The sequence below is a fragment of the Camellia sinensis genome, chromosome 4 (genome assembly GCF_055761805.1).
Source record: "Camellia sinensis isolate YWXY chromosome 4, ASM5576180v1, whole genome shotgun sequence".
In the NCBI taxonomy this organism is placed as follows: Eukaryota; Viridiplantae; Streptophyta; class Magnoliopsida; order Ericales; family Theaceae; genus Camellia; species Camellia sinensis.
The window spans coordinates 101,180,665-101,200,249 of NC_138964.1; the positions used below are offsets into that span (position 1 = coordinate 101,180,665).

Genomic DNA, 19,585 nt, shown 5'->3' on the forward strand with positions numbered 1-19,585 from the left:
TCTTTGTTCTGTGTATCTATCTATCTCTCTCTCTATCTCATTTATGGATTTGATTTGTGGGTTTGATTTGTTTTGTTTTTTTGGGGTTGATTTGTATTGGGTTTGATTTTTTTTATTTTTCTTCTCATCTCTTTTATTGATTCTGTGGAAGAAGAAAAGAAAAAAAAAAAGAAAGACTATTGAGGAAAAATAGATACAGATAGAGGAAGAAGAAAAAAATGTTGATTTGTATTGGTTTTGATTTGTACCCTTCCTTTCCTCTCTCTTTTTCTTTTTTTTTTTTTTTTTTGATTCTGTGGAAGAAGAAAAGAAAAGGAAAAAAAATTGAGGAAGAGTAGATGCAAATAGAAAAGAAAGAAAAAATATATATATGTCAAAATTACATCGTTTTAACCCGTTGAGGCATTTGAGCTTTAGAGGATAAATGCTGAAAAATCAATCATTTACTCGCTTGTTAGATTGTCAAACTAACCATTGTAACCACAAGAAGGAAAAAAATCGTAAGGTGTGAGGTCTGTTTTCAAAAGCAATATAATCTTGACCGTTCAATGAAGAGTAACGAATGACAAGCGGTCACTGATCGAACTCAAGCGCGTATTGCAACTCGTTTGCGTCGCACACGGTCTGAATTCCGTAAATACGAAGAAGGATCATAAATCACAAATATAAATATCTCCTCGTAGAAGAAAACCGAGAGAGAGAGAGAGAGAGAGTCCACGATCGATCGATCGACGATCAATTCGATCCTCAGAAACAAAATTGAGATCAGGCACTGCAAAATCATCGTAGATCTAAAAATTTTGAATCTGTAGAAACCCTAGTAGATCAGAGATATGGGGAACACAGAGAAATTGATGAACCAGATCATGGAGCTGAAGTTCACGTCGAAGAGCCTCCAACGTCAATCGAAGAAGTGCGAGAAGGAAGAGAAAGCCGAGAAACTCAAAGTCAAGAAAGCGATCGAGAAAGGAAACATGGACGGCGCTCGAATCTACGCCGAAAACGCCATCCGCAAGCGCAACGAGCAGATGAATTACCTCCGCCTCGCCTCTCGCCTCGACGCCGTCGTCGCCAGGCTCGACACTCAGGCCAAGATGACCACCATCAGCAAGTCCATGGGCTCCATCGTCAAGTCCTTGGAATCCTCCCTCACCACCGGCAATTTGCAGAAGATGTCTGAGACCATGGACCAGTTCGAGAAACAGTTCGTCAATATGGAGGTTCAGGCTGAGTTTATGGAGAGTTCCATGGCTGGAAGTACTTCTCTTTCCACTCCCGAGGGTGAAGTTAACAGCTTGATGCAGCAAGTCGCCGATGATTACGGCCTCGAGGTCTCCGTGGGCCTGCCGCAGCCGGCCGCCCACGCGGTGGCTGTGAAGGCCCCGGAGAAGGTCGACGAGGACGACCTTTCTAGGCGCCTTGCCGAGCTCAAGTCCCGTGGGTAATTGAAAAGCAGTCCTATTCTGTTACTAGTAATTTGGTTTTTCTGTTTAAAAGACTCTGTGTATGTAAATTTGAATGAATCTGTGATCTTCATTTTTATGTACAACTTGTGTTACTGGATATTATGTTTTGATGCACTGCTACTACTCAGTACTCAATGCCAGCCCTATATGCTTATTTCTGTATTTGTGATTCTGTTATCTTCTTCTATGGTGTTGGATTTACCGAATTGTGCTATGTAGGTTTCTTGAGTTGTGTTTGGATATCAATAGTCCTGCTGATTTCTGGTTCCTATCCTTGTGTTATTCTGATTTTATGTTGTGACAAATGAGCATGTATGTGAATGCTAATTCTGATTTTATGTTGTGACCAAAAAACTTGTATGTTGGTATGCTACAATTTATATTTATTGCATACAGATCGAAGGATTTAATACTTTGTTTTGATTGCCTTTCTTATATGGGAAATTCTATAATTGACACCCCTAAAAGAGAGTACCATATGTCCTAGTTATGACTTTGGTTATAGTTCATTGTGATGTTAGTTATGTCTTAGCTGTGACCTATTGTGATTGTTAGTGTGGTTAGGGCTCAATTGGTGTTTAGTAATGATTGTAGTCTTTTTGGTTATTATTGAAAGTGGTTTGGTTATGGCGTGAAGTGATGTGATATAAACGCCACAAAATGTCATAACATTTATATATTCATATTCTGTGTATTTAAATGCAAATTTGATAACATGCTGGTAATCATAGTATTGTTAGTTTTATTTTTGGATTTGATTGAGATTTGATTTTCAAGTAAATTTGATTTGAGGTGAAATCTTTTGCTGCTATCTATTTGGATTTTGGACTTATGTTTTTCTTTTTAGTTAGTAGTATCCAAAATTTATTTTTTAAAGACTTGATTTTTCATGTTTTCTTTGTGGTGTTTGGGTAGATTAAACAAGTTGCTTATAACTTATTTTAATGTGGTAGTTTGTGTTTATTAGGCAAAAATAGCTTAAATAAATTGAAAAAGGTTAATTATCTGGAAGTTAAGGGATGAGTGCTTTTGACTTATGCTTTTGATTATCAGTTTTACAATAAGTTACACCTAACAGATCCCTCGTGAAGTTTCTAGATTTGTTGATTGTGCACTGCCAAATTTAATGTTTTTTTGTCTCTCAATTGTTTCGTTTGTGAATTTTGTTATTACGGAATAATGTGAACCTTGTGGGTGACTTTGATCATGTTATGTATATTAACTTATGTCATATGTTCAAAGCATATAAGTAGACACTAGAGTTATGTTGTGTCAGGAAAAATCGATTTTCCTTGAATGTTAAATTATTTTGTTTAGATGAGAATAACCTTATGATGAAATAACGTAGTGTAGCTGAAAATTGTCTTGGGAGAACTGATGATGAATCCTTCCTTTTGATCACACTATTGGATGGATGGAATTTGGTAATTGGAAGAATGGAGTGCTTATTTCAAGATTAGACTTGAAAAGAAATTCAAAATTTGATGCAAGTCCATGGAAACTTCTTGTTGCCTCCACTTGGTGGCGGCTATATGATAATTGAGGAGAAGAAAAGAAAACAAGTATTTGAAGTTTGTTTTGTTTAATTTTGAGATTCATAATGTGATTTTTTAGGTTGAAATCTTTATTCAAAATTTTTTCTTCCATTCTGGGGCATCTAAATTGTTTTCACTATTGCAAGCCACTTTGGTTTTGCTTGATGTTCTTCCTTGGGTGCATCTTTTGCGTCGTGCCTATGGGAAGCCAAAGGAGCTATATTTTCATCGTATGACATGGGGGACTCGACGTTTTTTAAACTCTCTCTCATACACACACACATATATATTTATTTATCCCCAAGTTCATTGATCAGGAAAAATATATTACGGGAGAGGTGTGAATTATAGATAGAGATAGAGATAGAGATAGAGATAGAGGACGGATAACAAAATATATTAACAAGAGAAATGCAAAATTTAGGAAGAACAGCCCCGGTTGGTCCAAGGGGAGAGAGATAACATGGTCAAATGGGTGTCAAATGCGGTGCTGCAGAAAATAAGAAAAACTTGTGAAGGTGATTTGATCCTGAAATTGGCAGCAAAACAAGCAAGAGTTAGGGACGATAAGTTTGCAGCCGTGAAAGTTGTTTCTAGGAAAAGTAGCAAAAACCAAAAGTCACTGGAGCTATGATAGAGAGCCAAGCACTAAGGGCTCACAAGCAAGGAAGACGTGGGAAACAGTGGAAAAGGAAGAACCCCAAAGAGCCTGTTCTGTTCTATTTTCGTTTTCATTTTTTTTTTCTTTCTTGTGCGTGTTTTATAGAAAAAAAAGAAAGAAGGGAAAATTATAAAAATAAAAATAAAAATCTTAGAATTTGACATTTATAACAAAATAAATTCTGAATTTTTTATTTTGTCAATTTAAATTTAAATTTTTAAAGTTGTTTTAGGGAACTTTTTTGATAAATTCTTTTTCTAAGAGTTTTATTCCATCCAATCCATATTCTTTTTGACTAATCCATTAGGTCCTATTTGAGGTAAGAAGATCAAAATATCCTTTTCATTTATTTATGTTCCATTTAGTCCACATTATTTTCTTATGTTTCAATAAGTCCTATAGATGACATAATTACCAAAATACTCCTAATGTGAATGTTTACATCGTCAATGTGAATGAAGTACTACTCGTAAATGTTCCTCGTGTTCCTCCTTAGAAGGTGAATAAATCAAAATGTCGTCCACAAAGATAACCACAAAACGATCTAAGAATTCACGAAAGATCTAATTCATTAAATCCATAAACATAGCTGGAGCATTAGTTAGCCCAAAAGGCATCACAAGAAATTCATAATGGCCATACCTCGTGCAGCATTAGTTAGCCCAAAAGGCATCACAAGAAATTCATAATGGCCATACCTCGTGCAGAATGTCGTCTTCGAGATATCCTCCTCTCTTACCCTCAACTGATGATAACCCGATCTCAAGTCTATCTTAGAGAAACAACAAGACCCCTTTAATTGATCAAACAGATCATCTATACGAGGCATTGGGTACTTATTCTTAATAGTAACCCGGTTCAACTTCCTGTAATCAATACAAAGCCATGATGCTCCATCTTTCTTTTTAGAAAAGAGGGTTGGCGCTCCCTAAGGTGAAGTACTAGAGTGGATAAAACCCTTATCTAACAATTCCTGGAGTTGAATCTTTAACTCAATCAATTCAGCAGGTGCAAATCTATATGGAGCCATAGAAACCGGTGCTGTGCCAGACACTAAATCAATAGAGAACTCGATCTCTCGGTGAGACGGTAAACTGACAAGATCCTCGAGAAAAACATTCGAGTTTTCATCGGCAATTCAACCTGAATTTTATCACACTCACTACTCAAAAAGCTAGCAAAGAGTTAACTAAGTTCACTCCGCCCACGCGGATCATATACCGGTGATAAGACTCTATCCATCCGGTCCCCCAAGAAATAAAAGCAATTACCGCTCAAGGTACATACAATAACCTTCTGATGGTAGCAATCTATAACTGCCCGGTATGACGATAACCAGTCCATACCCAATATGACATCAAAACTAAGCATGTCAATCAATACAAAGGCAAAAAGTAATCGACGACCAACAACCTCGATGTCACAACCCCGACATCCCTGTCTCAAGATAATCTGACCACCAATAGGTGACTCTACACAAATAGGAGATGCTAACTGTGCCAACTCCAAACCCAAAACTGATGCAAACACATACGAAATAAAAGAATGGGGTGCACCCGTATCAATCAATATATTAGCAACTGAATTGCAAAACAAAAAGGTACCTCTCACTATAGAAGGATCAGGTACAAGATATGGCCCTACAACTGTATACATACGTCCAATAGGCCTTTGCTCAACCTACTCACCCCTCGGAGCATAAGCCTGATGCACAGACTGAGCCAAAGAGACTCCCTGATTGGCCCTCGAGGCCTATGCTGACTGTGTCGACTGGTAACTCTGTGTCTATCTCGAACCAGACGCACCAGATGTACCACTCAACTATGGGCAAAATCTCTTCAGGTGCCCCGCCTGCCCGCACTGATAACAAGTGAGTGGCTAGCCTTTTCCCTAACTCTGGCTCTAAAAACGAGCCGAATATGATGCTGCCCGCTGTCCTCCTCCTCTCTGAGCACAAGCTGGAGACTTGTGGCCCAATTGACCACACTTAAAACAAGTAAAATCTCCATGCCCACGTCTCCCAAAACCTGAACTCGGTATTGGAAAAGTGGACCTCAATTGAGTTCCCTGAGACTGCTGAAGGTAGGAACCCCTCTGCTTCTTACTGTCTTTCTAACTATTCTGACTCCTCCTAGAGCCCCTCATCCTTTCATCTTCTAGCTGCATAATAGTTTCAAGATGGGCCGCAGACTGCACAAGGCGCCCATAATCTCTAGTCATGGAATCGGCAACTTTATACATTAGCCCGATCCTTAACCTCTTTTTAAACTCCAAACAACGGCGCTCCTCAGTCGCCACCAACTCAGGTGCAAACCTCGACAGACTAGTAAAGGTTGCCTCAAACTTAGCCACTAGCGTGTTCAACTGCAATAATTTAGAGAATTGATCTCTCAACTTCTCTCTAACCGTGGAAGGTAGAAATTTATCCTAGAAAGCCTCAACAAAAGCTCCCAAGTTCCTCATATGCGCCCATGCGCATACTTTTACCACTGACCCACGTCCCCCTTCAACTGGAAAGATGCCAAGGTCACTTTCAACTGATCATCTTCGATGCCAAGCATCTCGAATGTCTTCACTAACTCTTCTAGCCACTCATCTGCCTTCAATGGCTCCTTAGGATCACCCAAAAACTCATCCGGATTCGACCGGAAAAACTCCCTCTTCAAGATGGCCCTACTTCAGCTACTTGGGCCTGGACTTGATTCTCAGCTCGAAGAATGTCCATAGATTCTCTCAATGCTTCGGCCATTTCATGGGCTAAGGTGCCCATGGCTTGTTGATTAACCGGTTCGGCCACATTGGCTTGACCAACTCCTTCTTCCTGTACCGGAATATCATCTGGTAAGGGCACCTCATGCCTCCTAGGCCTACCACGCCTATTACCACCACGTCCACGTCCTGACATCCTAATAAAGGTAACAACAAGCATTAACACATTTTCAAACGTGCCAAATTTAACTCACTCGCGGCCTAATACATTGGATAACAATAAATCACTCCACATAGACATGTAATCACATAAACACATACGAATTTCCTTCCTAGATAATGACCGTCCCATGGCGTTGCTAGAGTTCCAATTAGAAATAGCAGTGATCAAGTGCTCTTCCAATAGGACTTCCACAAACCCGTAGACCCAATCAACATCTTAGGAACTAAATTCCATACCCACATAATCATATAAGCATGTTATCACATAAGCCTACAATACATGCTAACATCTCAATCAAGCGAGACAGCCCATTGTGGTACTAACTACTTCCCACGTACCCAAAGTATTCAAACCATGTACGCTCTGATACCAAGTTGTAACGCCCCCAAAATAATACAATAAACATATCTATCATGCGGAAGAATATAACAGAAATGCAATACTTTCATTCATCAGAGTTTACTGTTCAACAAACAGTTAAATGCCATGTAGGCTTACATCTTTCCAAGTCATTGCTTGGTTACATAAATTGAGCCTCACTCATTACATCTTAAGCCCTTGGCTTTACAAATAACGAACATCCACACATAAGGCATCAATAAGAAGCTCTTGCTTCCCGAAAGTCCATCCACCTTATTGCCTTGAAGGAAACACCTCACCTGCACCTGAAAATGATATTCCCGTATAGGGTGAACCAATAGCCCAGTAAAGATAATCTAACATAATATATGAGGTTTAGCAAAGGTATAAATACCACGCGCATAAATAATACTGATACTAGAACATCCACAAGGCCTGCATATTCATATGCCATTAAGACCTATCCTCTTTCCATTTTCCTTCAATTCATTTCCATTTCATATATACTACCAAATTCATGAGTTAAATTCATTATCTTTCAACAACCAAAATGAGACTACAACTCAATGGTTTTCCAACTATGCTAAAATACACATAAACACTTCAAACCTGTCATTTTAAGGATATTTCGTCCGAAGGAACCGACACCTATTTATATATGAAATTTCGGGTCTTTCACCCAGGACACTCTGGCCAACTTGCTTTAAAATAGAGTCCATTCCCTTTCTTCTCCCAAACAAATATACATATGCAATGTATTTATAAACATAATCACATATGGAGTACATCCCATTTCTCCTCCCAATAAACATACATATACAATGTATTTATAAACATAGTCTTATATGGAGCACATCCCCTTTCTCCTCCCAATAAACATACATATACAATGTATTTATAACATGGTCATAAACAATAACACCAACAATGAATTAACATTAAATTACCTAATCCTCATGCAATTTCTACAACAATCATACATATCCTCTACCGATAGCCAAACACAATTATTTCTAAAGAGATGTTCAATCCCAAAATAAATAGTTTATTCAAAACTTTCATAGGTGAGATATTACATAACCAATATCACCATTTATAACCGCAACCTTCCTATTTCACATTTTCAATGTTAATTCCAATTATTTATGCAAAATAATGATTTAATCAAAATTAGGGCAAAATCCCCCTCCTTCCAACTATCAATCCAAACACCAAAATCAATTATTTTGGCATAACATGATCTTATATTCAAGCCTCATATTCATCAAATACCCCTCTTTTCATTCACACCCAAATCCTAGATTTGTCCAAACTGCAACCATATCTCATCATCTATACACAATAGCAAATAACTAAGCTAAAAACCATATTAGAGTGTAGAAATTCCCTACCTCAAGTGTAGAAAACCCAAGCAACAAGGTGGAACTTCAAAGATGACGAAACCAATTTCTTCTTGGATCAAAACGACGCCCTTGAAGCCCTCAACCTTATCCTCAAAGACACTAAGGTCAAGAACACAACAGATCTAGATGAAATCTTAAAGAGAATGCGTATTCTAGAGAGAGAGTGTGAAGACCTACATTTTTGGAGAGTTTTTGAGAGAAAGTGAGCTGCAAAAGTGACCTAAAATGCCTCATTCACGATCTGATATGAACATGCTCGCTCGAGCGAAGGAGTTCTCGCTCGAGCGACCAGACACAAACAGGTCGCCTCGCTTGAGTGCAAGAGTCGTCGCTCGAGCGTAGAATACAAAGCTTCAGGTCTGTCACCCAACGTAGACGCATGCTCGAGCACAAGAAGCCTCGCTCGAGCGAAGAAACATTTTCACAAGGCTTGCTCAAGCGCAAGAAGTCTCGCTCGAGCGAAGAAGCCAAAATCTGGGCAACAACCATTTGTACCAAAAGACAACCAACGTGTTCCAAACTCGCCCATCAAGTCCCAAAACTCAAATTCAAAGAATTAAAGGGAGGAAACAAGACATAGACAACAATATACGACCACGGAACTTAAGTCCGGAACACAATACAAGTCGGGGTAGAACCGTGATCACTATATACATGACAAGCAATTCTATCTAAAAAACTTATTGAGCACAAGAAAGAGAAATTACACAAGTGCTTGTACTCAACATGCTTTTTATGATCCAGAAAAGCACAACCATATGCCTCCTTGCAGAATAGTTCAAGAAACTTTTTCTGTAATCAAAAAGATAAAAAAAATGGAGACTAAGAATTAAATGGCAGCAGAATGAATAGTAATGGCCAAACAGGAAAAGGAACTAATGGTATTAATTGTTCAAATTTCATTTTCAGAACGAAAGTCCGCGATGGAAGAAGTTATACAATCTGGTGTTGGTCCCCGCTATGTATGGTTAAGGTTTGGGCATGGGAGACGTTGGCCAGCGGTGAAGTGGCTGGTGAGATGGTGGGGGGTGAGATGTATATGGAGAAATTGTGAGATGTGTGCATGAGATGGTGGTGGGGGAGATGGTAATTTTGTTAAAGGATAAAATTGTGATTCTGAAAAAATTCATTAAGTGTGTGGAGTAAGGAAATTTGGTGTGTAAAAATAGAATTTCCCAACATGAAGCGCCTGTTTTTTATATATATATATATATATATATATATTAGTTTAAAAAGACTTGTGTAAGGCTGTAACAACCCTCATACTGCTTATCGATTAATGACTGATTGATTACCGATAGACACTGATTACCGTTAAACTGAATTGATTATGACTGATAATTGAGCTGATTAAAAGTACTGAACTGACTGACTGGAGTCTAGAATTAATTGACTGACTGTATCTGTTTAAATGCATAATCTATCTGTTTGACTGTATGATTATCTGTTCATGTTTATATGTTTAAACTGCTAATTGAAGGCCTTATCGGCGGCCGAATTAGAAATCGATTGATGTTCCGTGACCCTCATAATTAATGTGATTTTATGGTGTATTTACCTGAAAATTGATTAGGTATGATTAAATTAGATTAAAATAAGCTAATTAAAGAGTTGGACTTAATTACCGTTTTGCCCTCGAGTGGGCCACTATCTCAATACACATACTTGAGCCTTGTATGTACACACTTGAAGAACATTCCCAACAGCCATATCTCTTGTTCTAGCCGACCTTGAGGAAGAGAGAGTGAGAGTTTGTGTAGTTCTTGAGATTTGGCTTAAACAACTTGGAGAATTGAAGGTTGATTGTTGCTTTGTGGTCCTACACTTGTAATTGAGGCTCTAGGTAAGAGAACTCAACCTTTATTGATGTGTTTGAGCTAGTTCTTGTATGATTCATGCCTCATTTGTAGAGCTAAGCCATGATTTGGTTCATACATGTTGGATTGAAGCTCATTTCTTGCATGCATGTTGGTATTGTTGCATTTTGAGGTTCATTACATGGACATTAGTGCATGCATGCTCATATTGTTGTTATAGACCATGTTTTCATCTGGTTTTGAAAAGAAATGAGCTCATTTGAGCAAGCTTTGGAGCTTTAATTTGGTTTAAAACTCATACATGACATGTTTGAATGTTGTTCTTGAAAATGGGTTTGAATATGGTTTTAATCGACTCACCTTTGGGGCTTGAATTCATAAATTGAGCTTTGAAACTTGTTATACATTGAATTTAGTGATGTTTTCCAGAATTTGGGCCCAAGAGGTCGAGTTTGGAGTGGTAGAATGCTTGGTTTGAGCTTGGGAGGCAGATCTGGAAATTCCAGATTTGGCTTCCTCGCTCGAGCGAAAGATTCCCCGCTCGAGCGAGCACCTTTGTCCAGGGCTCCGCTCGAGCGACCATCGAGCGACCATCGCGCGTAAAATCTCAGCATCCAGTATTTTTACCGTTTTGCAGACCGCTCGAGCGAAGGATTTCTCGCTCGAGCGAAGCCTTTGATTTTGGACTTCCGCTCGAGCGGAGAAAGTCTCGCTCGAGCGAAGCCCCTATTTTCAGCAAAGTTTGCGAAATGTTTTCTAAGTGTATTTTTGCATCCTCATCCCATCCTAGGCATTCTTAGGCCTAGTTTAAGGCATCTTAATGAGGATAAAGATGTAGAACACACCAAGGCTAATTAGGGATTAAGTTATTATCTTTCTCAACTGTGTAGCTTAGTGTGTGTTCGATCTGTTGACTGTGTAGGGTTGACTTCCGAGGAGACGCTCTAGCTTACTATAGCCCAGAACTCTGTGAGTAACATTTGTGTAAAGATATGTTCAAAATGATTATCTTCTGAACAATTAAACTGAACTGTTTCTGAACTGTTATTGTTAACTGAATGAATGAATGTATGACCTATATCCTGAACTGTATTGTGGCATCCTTAGCAACTACTGCTTACTGTTACTGTTACAGAGATCTCTGTCGGTTCCCTCGTAGAACCACTACTGTTTACTGATATGATGGCCATCATTCACTGTTTGGTCTATTAAGACCCGGTCTATTAAGACCTACTGTACTGTTTAGCTACTGGATGTACCACATATGACTGTTATAATCTATGAAACTTGGAGCAAAGTGCTGCACGGAACTAAGTGCTACAGAGTGAGCCACCTCTAGAGTCTGTGCGAGACACCTCTTGAATCCATAAGAACTGTACTGTTTCCTGAAATGCTACTGCACTGTTACTGTTACTGTACTGCTACTGCACTGTTACTGTACTGCTACTGTACTGTTACTGTTACTGTACTGCTTGTACTGTTACTGTTACTGTTACTACTACTGTACTGTTACTGTTACTGCTACTGTACTGTTACTGTTACTGCTGCTGTACTGACACTGCTACTAGTACTGCTAACGGATGTGCCACGTACGATTACTATGATTTCTAAATGACTGTTACGGCATCAATATGAGCCACAAACTGACTGACCGGTATACTGAATCAATGAACTGTTTAAATTTTGAAAAGACATTCATCCTAAACCTCTTTACGCATTATGTTATTCACTGGGCTTTAGCTCACTGCTTATATATATATGTAGGTGTTCAGGCACTGGACCGCTGCTAGGAGCGTCAGGCAAGCTTTTGTTTTGTCAGCCAACCACTGTGCCTCACTGTGAGGTTCTAAGCCGTTCAAGCTTCGGCTTTGGGGTGTTTTAATATTCCCCGTCTGTCCCTGTAACTGTTTACTTTACTGTATAGACTATTACTGTACCGTTTATTAGGGATTAGATCCCTGTTCTGAATGATTGTACTTGTATGTGTAGACTGTCACAGCTCATTGGACATTGTTCATTTACTATATTGGCTTCCGCCAGGCCCTGTACTCTGTTTTACTGATTTACTGTTCAGCAGGCCTTCGGTAATCTTGGATTACTGGCCAGTTACGGTGCTAAACCCATAGGGTCGGGTTTGGGTCGTGACAGAGTGGTATCAGAGCGATATTTAATCACGAGTTATACTGCACACACGTGTCCAAGTGAGCTATAGGATGTCCTAGAAAGGTAATTAGGGCATTGCATGAACATGAGAAGTGTGTGTGGCCATGGTTTGAATAAATGTGTTAATGTGTTTAAGTATGCAACTGTCTACGCTTATGATTACTGTACTGTCTATGGTGAAATGAACGCAACCTATATGCACACTTAAAGAAGTTAAGTGGTATAACATGTAATGTGAATGTTAATGCCGAATATGGAATCTATGTGATTATGGACGCGTGGTAGTAAAGGGTCATGTGACCGTACCTGAGTTGAATTGAAAGCATACACACGTCTGATAGGAAATAAAACGTGAAATCAGTAAGAACCTCTCCTGGATTGATAATCACCCCGTTGTGAGTAAACAAGGGAAAGGGCGAGGATACAGAAACCCAACAAACTGAAACCACCGGAATTTCTGGGAAGTACTGAACCACTGAAAACTGAGGCATGGGTTCAGTAACTAAGAAAATAGGTGAAGTGTTCTTCGAAAAATACTTTCCCCCAATGCATCCAAGATAGGGAAGTATCCGAGTTGAACAACTCGAGTAAGGTGATAAGACTGTGGTCGAATACAAGGTAAAATTTACCCAGCTAATTCGATAGGCACCCCACATGTTAGATACTGTCTACCAAAGAATAGAAGAGAATTGAAGGTGGGCGTGACCTAGATGTGTTTGACTGACTTGACGTGCTAAAACCCAACAAAGCATGTAGATGTCCTGGATGGAGTATTAATGCCTGAGACAACGTAGCAGCATTGAAATATCCAAATCAACATCGTCAACCGAATCAGAAAGAATGAAACGGAAGTAACAGGAAGTGAAAATGACCACTGTGAATGGAAAACCTCGGGCAATAGCCCTGACTAATGATATACCTATCTGTACCGATTGTGGGAAATAACATTGGGGCGTTGCCACCGCCTGTCTGAAACTCGCTTTAGACGTGGACAGGGAGGACACTTGCCTAAATCTTGCCCACGAACTCAACCGAACGACATTGAGTCTAAATCTAGACCATAGTTCCAGAGAATGCTCGGAACACTGAAATGACTGATGCGGGTATTACCTTAATTATGTGTAATTGCCTATACGAACATTTGTGTGGGAATCGTACATTCCCTAATCCGATAAAGACTGTGAACATACTGACTGGACCAACTGAATTACTGAAATTATGAACCCTATACTATGAGAATTGTCAGGACTTGTGACCAACGAGAGTTTACTGAGTTAGGTCCTTGTATCATATGGCAATAACTGAATGTGTACTATTAAGCATGACCTTTTGAACTGTGCTAGAACTGTTGAACGTGGGAACACCTTATGACTGACTGTAATTCGAGAAATCTGTACAGCTATGATTCGGACTGAACTGTTATATATTGACGGACATCATTAAATGATCGGACCCTTGAACTCGAATTATACACGTGAACTGTTTGTGTGTGGGACTTCTGAAATTAAGAGCCCATATTAGCTTGTAAAGATGAACTACTGCGTATGAATTTGCGAACGAATGCTCACATGCTAATTGATTTTAGACTCACACCTATATATATGTTCCCATACTTGTGATACTATTAGGACTGTCAGGTATGGACTGTGGTTAATGAATCTTTCGAGATCTACTATTTGATGTGGACTATGTACAACACCGTAACGCCTTATGTTAACAATCACCTATGCTATGAAAACTGTTTGGACTCATGTACATGTTCGTATACCTTTGCTTAAGGATGTCACTAGACTGGGTAGACTTATGACTTGCTACCTTAACTATCGTATCTGGGGAAAACTATTTTGTATTGTACATTGAACTTATGCATCCGTATTGGGAATATTAGTGGACTCTGAGAGTGCAATATATGACTGTACCTTTGCTCGGATTGATTGGTGTATAATTTGTTGATAGCTTAACCGTTGGGACTATGACTCCAGAATTGTGTGACTGAATAAAGACCCCGACGAATAAACTCTTGACTGTTGGAATAGACCTGCGAGCCTATGCTCTAGTGACTGTATGACTGATTTGGAACCCTCGTAGGGCAACTCCCTATTATGTGTTCGAGAATCTCGCGTAATGTATTGATGTATGCCATATGCCTATGTGAAAGATTTATTTGGAAGTTGCTATACTGACTGTGATGTTTACCTCTCGATGTGAATAACTATATTGCCTGTAAACTTAATGGGAGGAACACATTGTATATGATCTGTACTGCTTCGATATGAATTATAATGATACCAGACTCTGATGTAAGTTTGACAATAAATGGACTCTGACTAATTACGAAACTACTGACTATGTACTGAAATGACTGGAGTATGAAACTGCTACCTGATCTGATCTGATCTGATAGAACCATGGGTTGATGAAACCCTTTGTGTAACTAATAGAACTTCTGTTTGATGCTTGTGCTCCGAACTCTTACTTATTATGATTGGGCAGAACTGGCATCTGAAATGACCTAGTCTAACTTTCATCGATTTGACTTGAGAAAACTCTTATTGAGAGCTATTACCTGATTTACTTACAATATGGAGAAACTGGGTGTTGACATGTGATTACTTACCCGGTATTACCGTTATGATTATGAACTTGTTTGACTAGGGAATGATTGTTTTGGGGATTACCGTGCTTCAGAACTGATGGGATTTATTGACAACAGACTGGTTTTGATTATGAACCCTCACTATCTAGAAGTATATGTAGTCAGTATGACTGCTTCCGTATTGATACGTAATATGATCGAATCTGTAAGGACTGAAACTGATGAATAGTATGTGAATGATTACTTCAGAACTCTGCCTACTGCTATGGAAGTAATGTACAAATTCGCCTTATGTTTCCAATAACTCCCGAATGAACTGGACTGACTGTGATGGATTGCCGAATTGAGGACAAATTGAACAAAGACCAGATGAATGACTCAGAAGTGAATGAATCGAATCTCTGTAACTTAACGGGGGAAATTACTTATGAAATGAAGCTAGCGCAATCTATAACCCCGATAAGTACTTGATATAAGTAGTGTGATTACCACTACAGTAAAGTTGTGTGCAACAGTATTCATGTTCTGTGTCACGAAATAAGTTTTGTTTTCTGTAATGCTATATGTTGTATACTGATTAAGGGGTCAACCTCTGATATGTATTCGTGACTCTTAATATTATGTGGTATATGTTAGCTGCCCGGTATTGGAGGTTCCTTATGGAACTTGTATTTGTCTACACTCTGTTACCCGTACCGGAGGCCTCGTTACGAGGGCTCAGCTTCTGCTCTGTATCCGAATCTGTTCCTGACTCTAAAACCAGACTAGGTCTAAGACTCCATTATAATTCGGACCCTAATCTCTGTATGCAATTTATGATTCTATTTCTGTGCACTGCTAAGAGTGAGATTGGGCCATGAAACTGTTATGAATATGATTATGCTCCTGTTAAAGAGTGAAAGCTACTGTTATGTTAGGCGTTATCTCTGTTGCCGTATGTTAATTCGAGTTTGGAGGACCAAACTCTTTATAAGGAGGGAAGACTGTAACAACCCTCATACTGCTTATCGATTAATGACTGATTGATTACCGATAGACACTGATTACCGTTAAACTGAATTGATTATGACTGATAATTGAGCTGATTAAAAGTACTGAACTGACTGACTGGAGTCTAGAATTAATTGACTGACTGTATCTGTTTAAATGCATAATCTATCTGTTTGACTGTATGATTATCTGTTCATGTTTATATGTTTAAACTGCTAATTGAAGGCCTTATCGGCGGCCGAATTAGAAATCGATTGATGTTCCGTGACCCTCATAATTAATGTGATTTTATGGTGTATTTACCTGAAAATTGATTAGGTATGATTAAATTAGATTAAAATAAGCTAATTAAAGAGTTGGACTTAATTACCGTTTTGCCCTCGAGTGGGCCACTATCTCAATACACATACTTGAGCCTTGTATGTACACACTTGAAGAACATTCCCAACAGCCATATCTCTTGTTCTAGCCGACCTTGAGGAAGAGAGAGTGAGAGTTTGTGTAGTTCTTGAGATTTGGCTTAAACAACTTGGAGAATTGAAGGTTGATTGTTGCTTTGTGGTCCTACACTTGTAATTGAGGCTCTAGGTAAGAGAACTCAACCTTTATTGATGTGTTTGAGCTAGTTCTTGTATGATTCATGCCTCATTTGTAGAGCTAAGCCATGATTTGGTTCATACATGTTGGATTGAAGCTCATTTCTTGCATGCATGTTGGTATTGTTGCATTTTGAGGTTCATTACATGGACATTAGTGCATGCATGCTCATATTGTTGTTATAGACCATGTTTTCATCTGGTTTTGAAAAGAAATGAGCTCATTTGAGCAAGCTTTGGAGCTTTAATTTGGTTTAAAACTCATACATGACATGTTTGAATGTTGTTCTTGAAAATGGGTTTGAATATGGTTTTAATCGACTCACCTTTGGGGCTTGAATTCATAAATTGAGCTTTGAAACTTGTTATACATTGAATTTAGTGATGTTTTCCAGAATTTGGGCCCAAGAGGTCGAGTTTGGAGTGGTAGAATGCTTGGTTTGAGCTTGGGAGGCAGATCTGGAAATTCCAGATTTGGCTTCCTCGCTCGAGCGAAAGATTCCCCGCTCGAGCGAGCACCTTTGTCCAGGGCTCCGCTCGAGCGACCATCGAGCGACCATCGCGCGTAAAATCTCAGCATCCAGTATTTTTACCGTTTTGCAGACCGCTCGAGCGAAGGATTTCTCGCTCGAGCGAAGCCTTTGATTTTGGACTTCCGCTCGAGCGGAGAAAGTCTCGCTCGAGCGAAGCCCCTATTTTCAGCAAAGTTTGCGAAATGTTTTCTAAGTGTATTTTTGCATCCTCATCCCATCCTAGGCATTCTTAGGCCTAGTTTAAGGCATCTTAATGAGGATAAAGATGTAGAACACACCAAGGCTAATTAGGGATTAAGTTATTATCTTTCTCAACTGTGTAGCTTAGTGTGTGTTCGATCTGTTGACTGTGTAGGGTTGACTTCCGAGGAGACGCTCTAGCTTACTATAGCCCAGAACTCTGTGAGTAACATTTGTGTAAAGATATGTTCAAAATGATTATCTTCTGAACAATTAAACTGAACTGTTTCTGAACTGTTATTGTTAACTGAATGAATGAATGTATGACCTATATCCTGAACTGTATTGTGGCATCCTTAGCAACTACTGCTTACTGTTACTGTTACAGAGATCTCTGTCGGTTCCCTCGTAGAACCACTACTGTTTACTGATATGATGGCCATCATTCACTGTTTGGTCTATTAAGACCCGGTCTATTAAGACCCGGTCTATTAAGACCCGGTCTATTAAAATTTATAACAAACGATAGTTGTAATTTATAGTATTATAGGATCGATTCATATTTTAAATAAACCTTCTGGGTACATTTGTAATTTACTAAAAAAATTATATTTTATAATTGATCAAGAATATTTGCGTAATTACGAAAAAACCTATTTCATAATTGATTAAGAATGTTTGCGTAACTACGAAAAAACCTGTTTTATAATTGATTAAGAATGTTAGCATAATTATGGAAAAATCTGTTGCATAATTGATCAAGAATGTTTACGTAATTACGAAAAAACTTTCACTCAACATATAGGTCACCATTAATAAATTATTCAAAATAAAATGACAAAATCAGAGAGAAAAGATAAACCTCAAACAGCTAAGCGATTTTTATATATATAGATATATATGGATAGTTTGGACATTTTATAGAAACTTATTTTTATGGATAAAATATTTTAGAATTTGAATTTTGAGGCAACGAAAATTTAAAATTGAATTTATGAATCGTGTAACCAAAAATAAAAATAATAATAATTTCCGATGGCTCCTTGATGGAGGGTCACTTTGATTTGGTGTTCGGTTCTTGTTTCCATCTTTATCATATGTGGAAAAAAAAGAAAAAACAAAAAAGAAAAGAAAGTTGGGGCCTACCTCCAGTCCACCATCTGGGCTAGATGGTTCAGTCTGGCCATTGGATTTATTTTTGAGTTTTTTTTTTGATAATTCGAATTGTTCTCATTTTATGATTTGTTGAGTATATTATTTTTGTAAAAAATCATATTGATCGGATAACGGATACTATGTATTCGGATAATTTTTTATAAACTGTTAATTTTATGACCGTTCATTTTTTTCAAGACAAAAGTGATCCGAATACGTAGTATCTGTTATCCGATTAACGTGATTTTTTACAAGAATAATATACTAAACAAATCTGAAAATGTAACGATTCTAATTATCAAAAAGAGATTCAAAAGTGAACCCAATGAATCCAGCTAGACCAAATTATCTCATATCTAGACTGAAGACCATCCTGGCCCAAAAAAAAAAAATCTGATGGACATTACACATGAAGTCCAAAGGTGGTTGTCTAATCTCTCTCACAAATAATGAGGGATAATGAGGGTATTTTTCCTATTTGAGTGTTTAGTAGAAAATTTAGGATTTCCTACATTTTTGTTTGAAATTAAAAAAAAACAAATATGATGTTAACTTAGGCGTAATTTAGAAACTTGGCTAAAAGTTAATTTTTACTTCTTAAATTATTTTAGATTACATTATTTTTCTATTTTTATACATTTTTTTTTATAAAGAAGGTCAAAAAAAATAAAAAATGAGTCACTTACCAGTAAGTCTCATATACAAAATTAAAATCTATTTAGTTCCAAAACAAAACACTTACATTAATTAGTCCTACATATTTTTAATTGTTACCAAAAAATCATTTTTTAAAAAAAAAAACTTTAAAAACGCTATTACATTCCACCACTGTCAGATTTCCGTCAAACAGTCATCGAAGACTCGCCAGAATATTCAATATCACCAGAAAGTAGCGCAGAGTATCACTAGAGTATCGCCAGAGTGTTCTAAACATCACTGGAAGTCGCCGAAATGTCCAAAATATTCATTGAACGTCAAGAATATCATCGGACACTCACCTGAATGTTTAGAATATTGCTAGAAAAAAAATGGAGAAATTATAGTAAAAAAACATAACAAAATGCGCTAAATGTCGATAAGCTAAAAGCAAAAAAATAAATAAATAAATAAATAAATAAATAAAAAATAACAATAACAAACAACAATGAGAAAAAGTATATATTATTTTTCAATTTTTGTAGGGTTTAAACAAATAATT

At 37.9% G+C, this 19,585-nt stretch overlaps 1 protein-coding gene across 1 annotated transcript; it reads left to right on the forward strand.

Moving 5' to 3' along the window:
- The first annotated feature begins 454 nt into the window (after nt 1–454).
- LOC114283570 (ESCRT-related protein CHMP1B) lies at nt 455–1,563 on the forward strand. The gene has a single exon (XM_028226430.2). It carries the CDS (start codon nt 834–836, stop codon nt 1,443–1,445), a length of 612 nt encoding a protein of 203 aa, XP_028082231.1. The 5' UTR covers nt 455–833; the 3' UTR covers nt 1,446–1,563.
- Nucleotides 1,564–19,585: the final 18,022 nt, after the last annotated feature.

Bases quoted from the DNA above. Each gene is read 5' to 3' on its own strand.
- LOC114283570 (XM_028226430.2), top strand. From the start codon at position 834: ATGGGGAACACAGAGAAATTGATGAACCAGATCATGGAGCTGAAGTTC.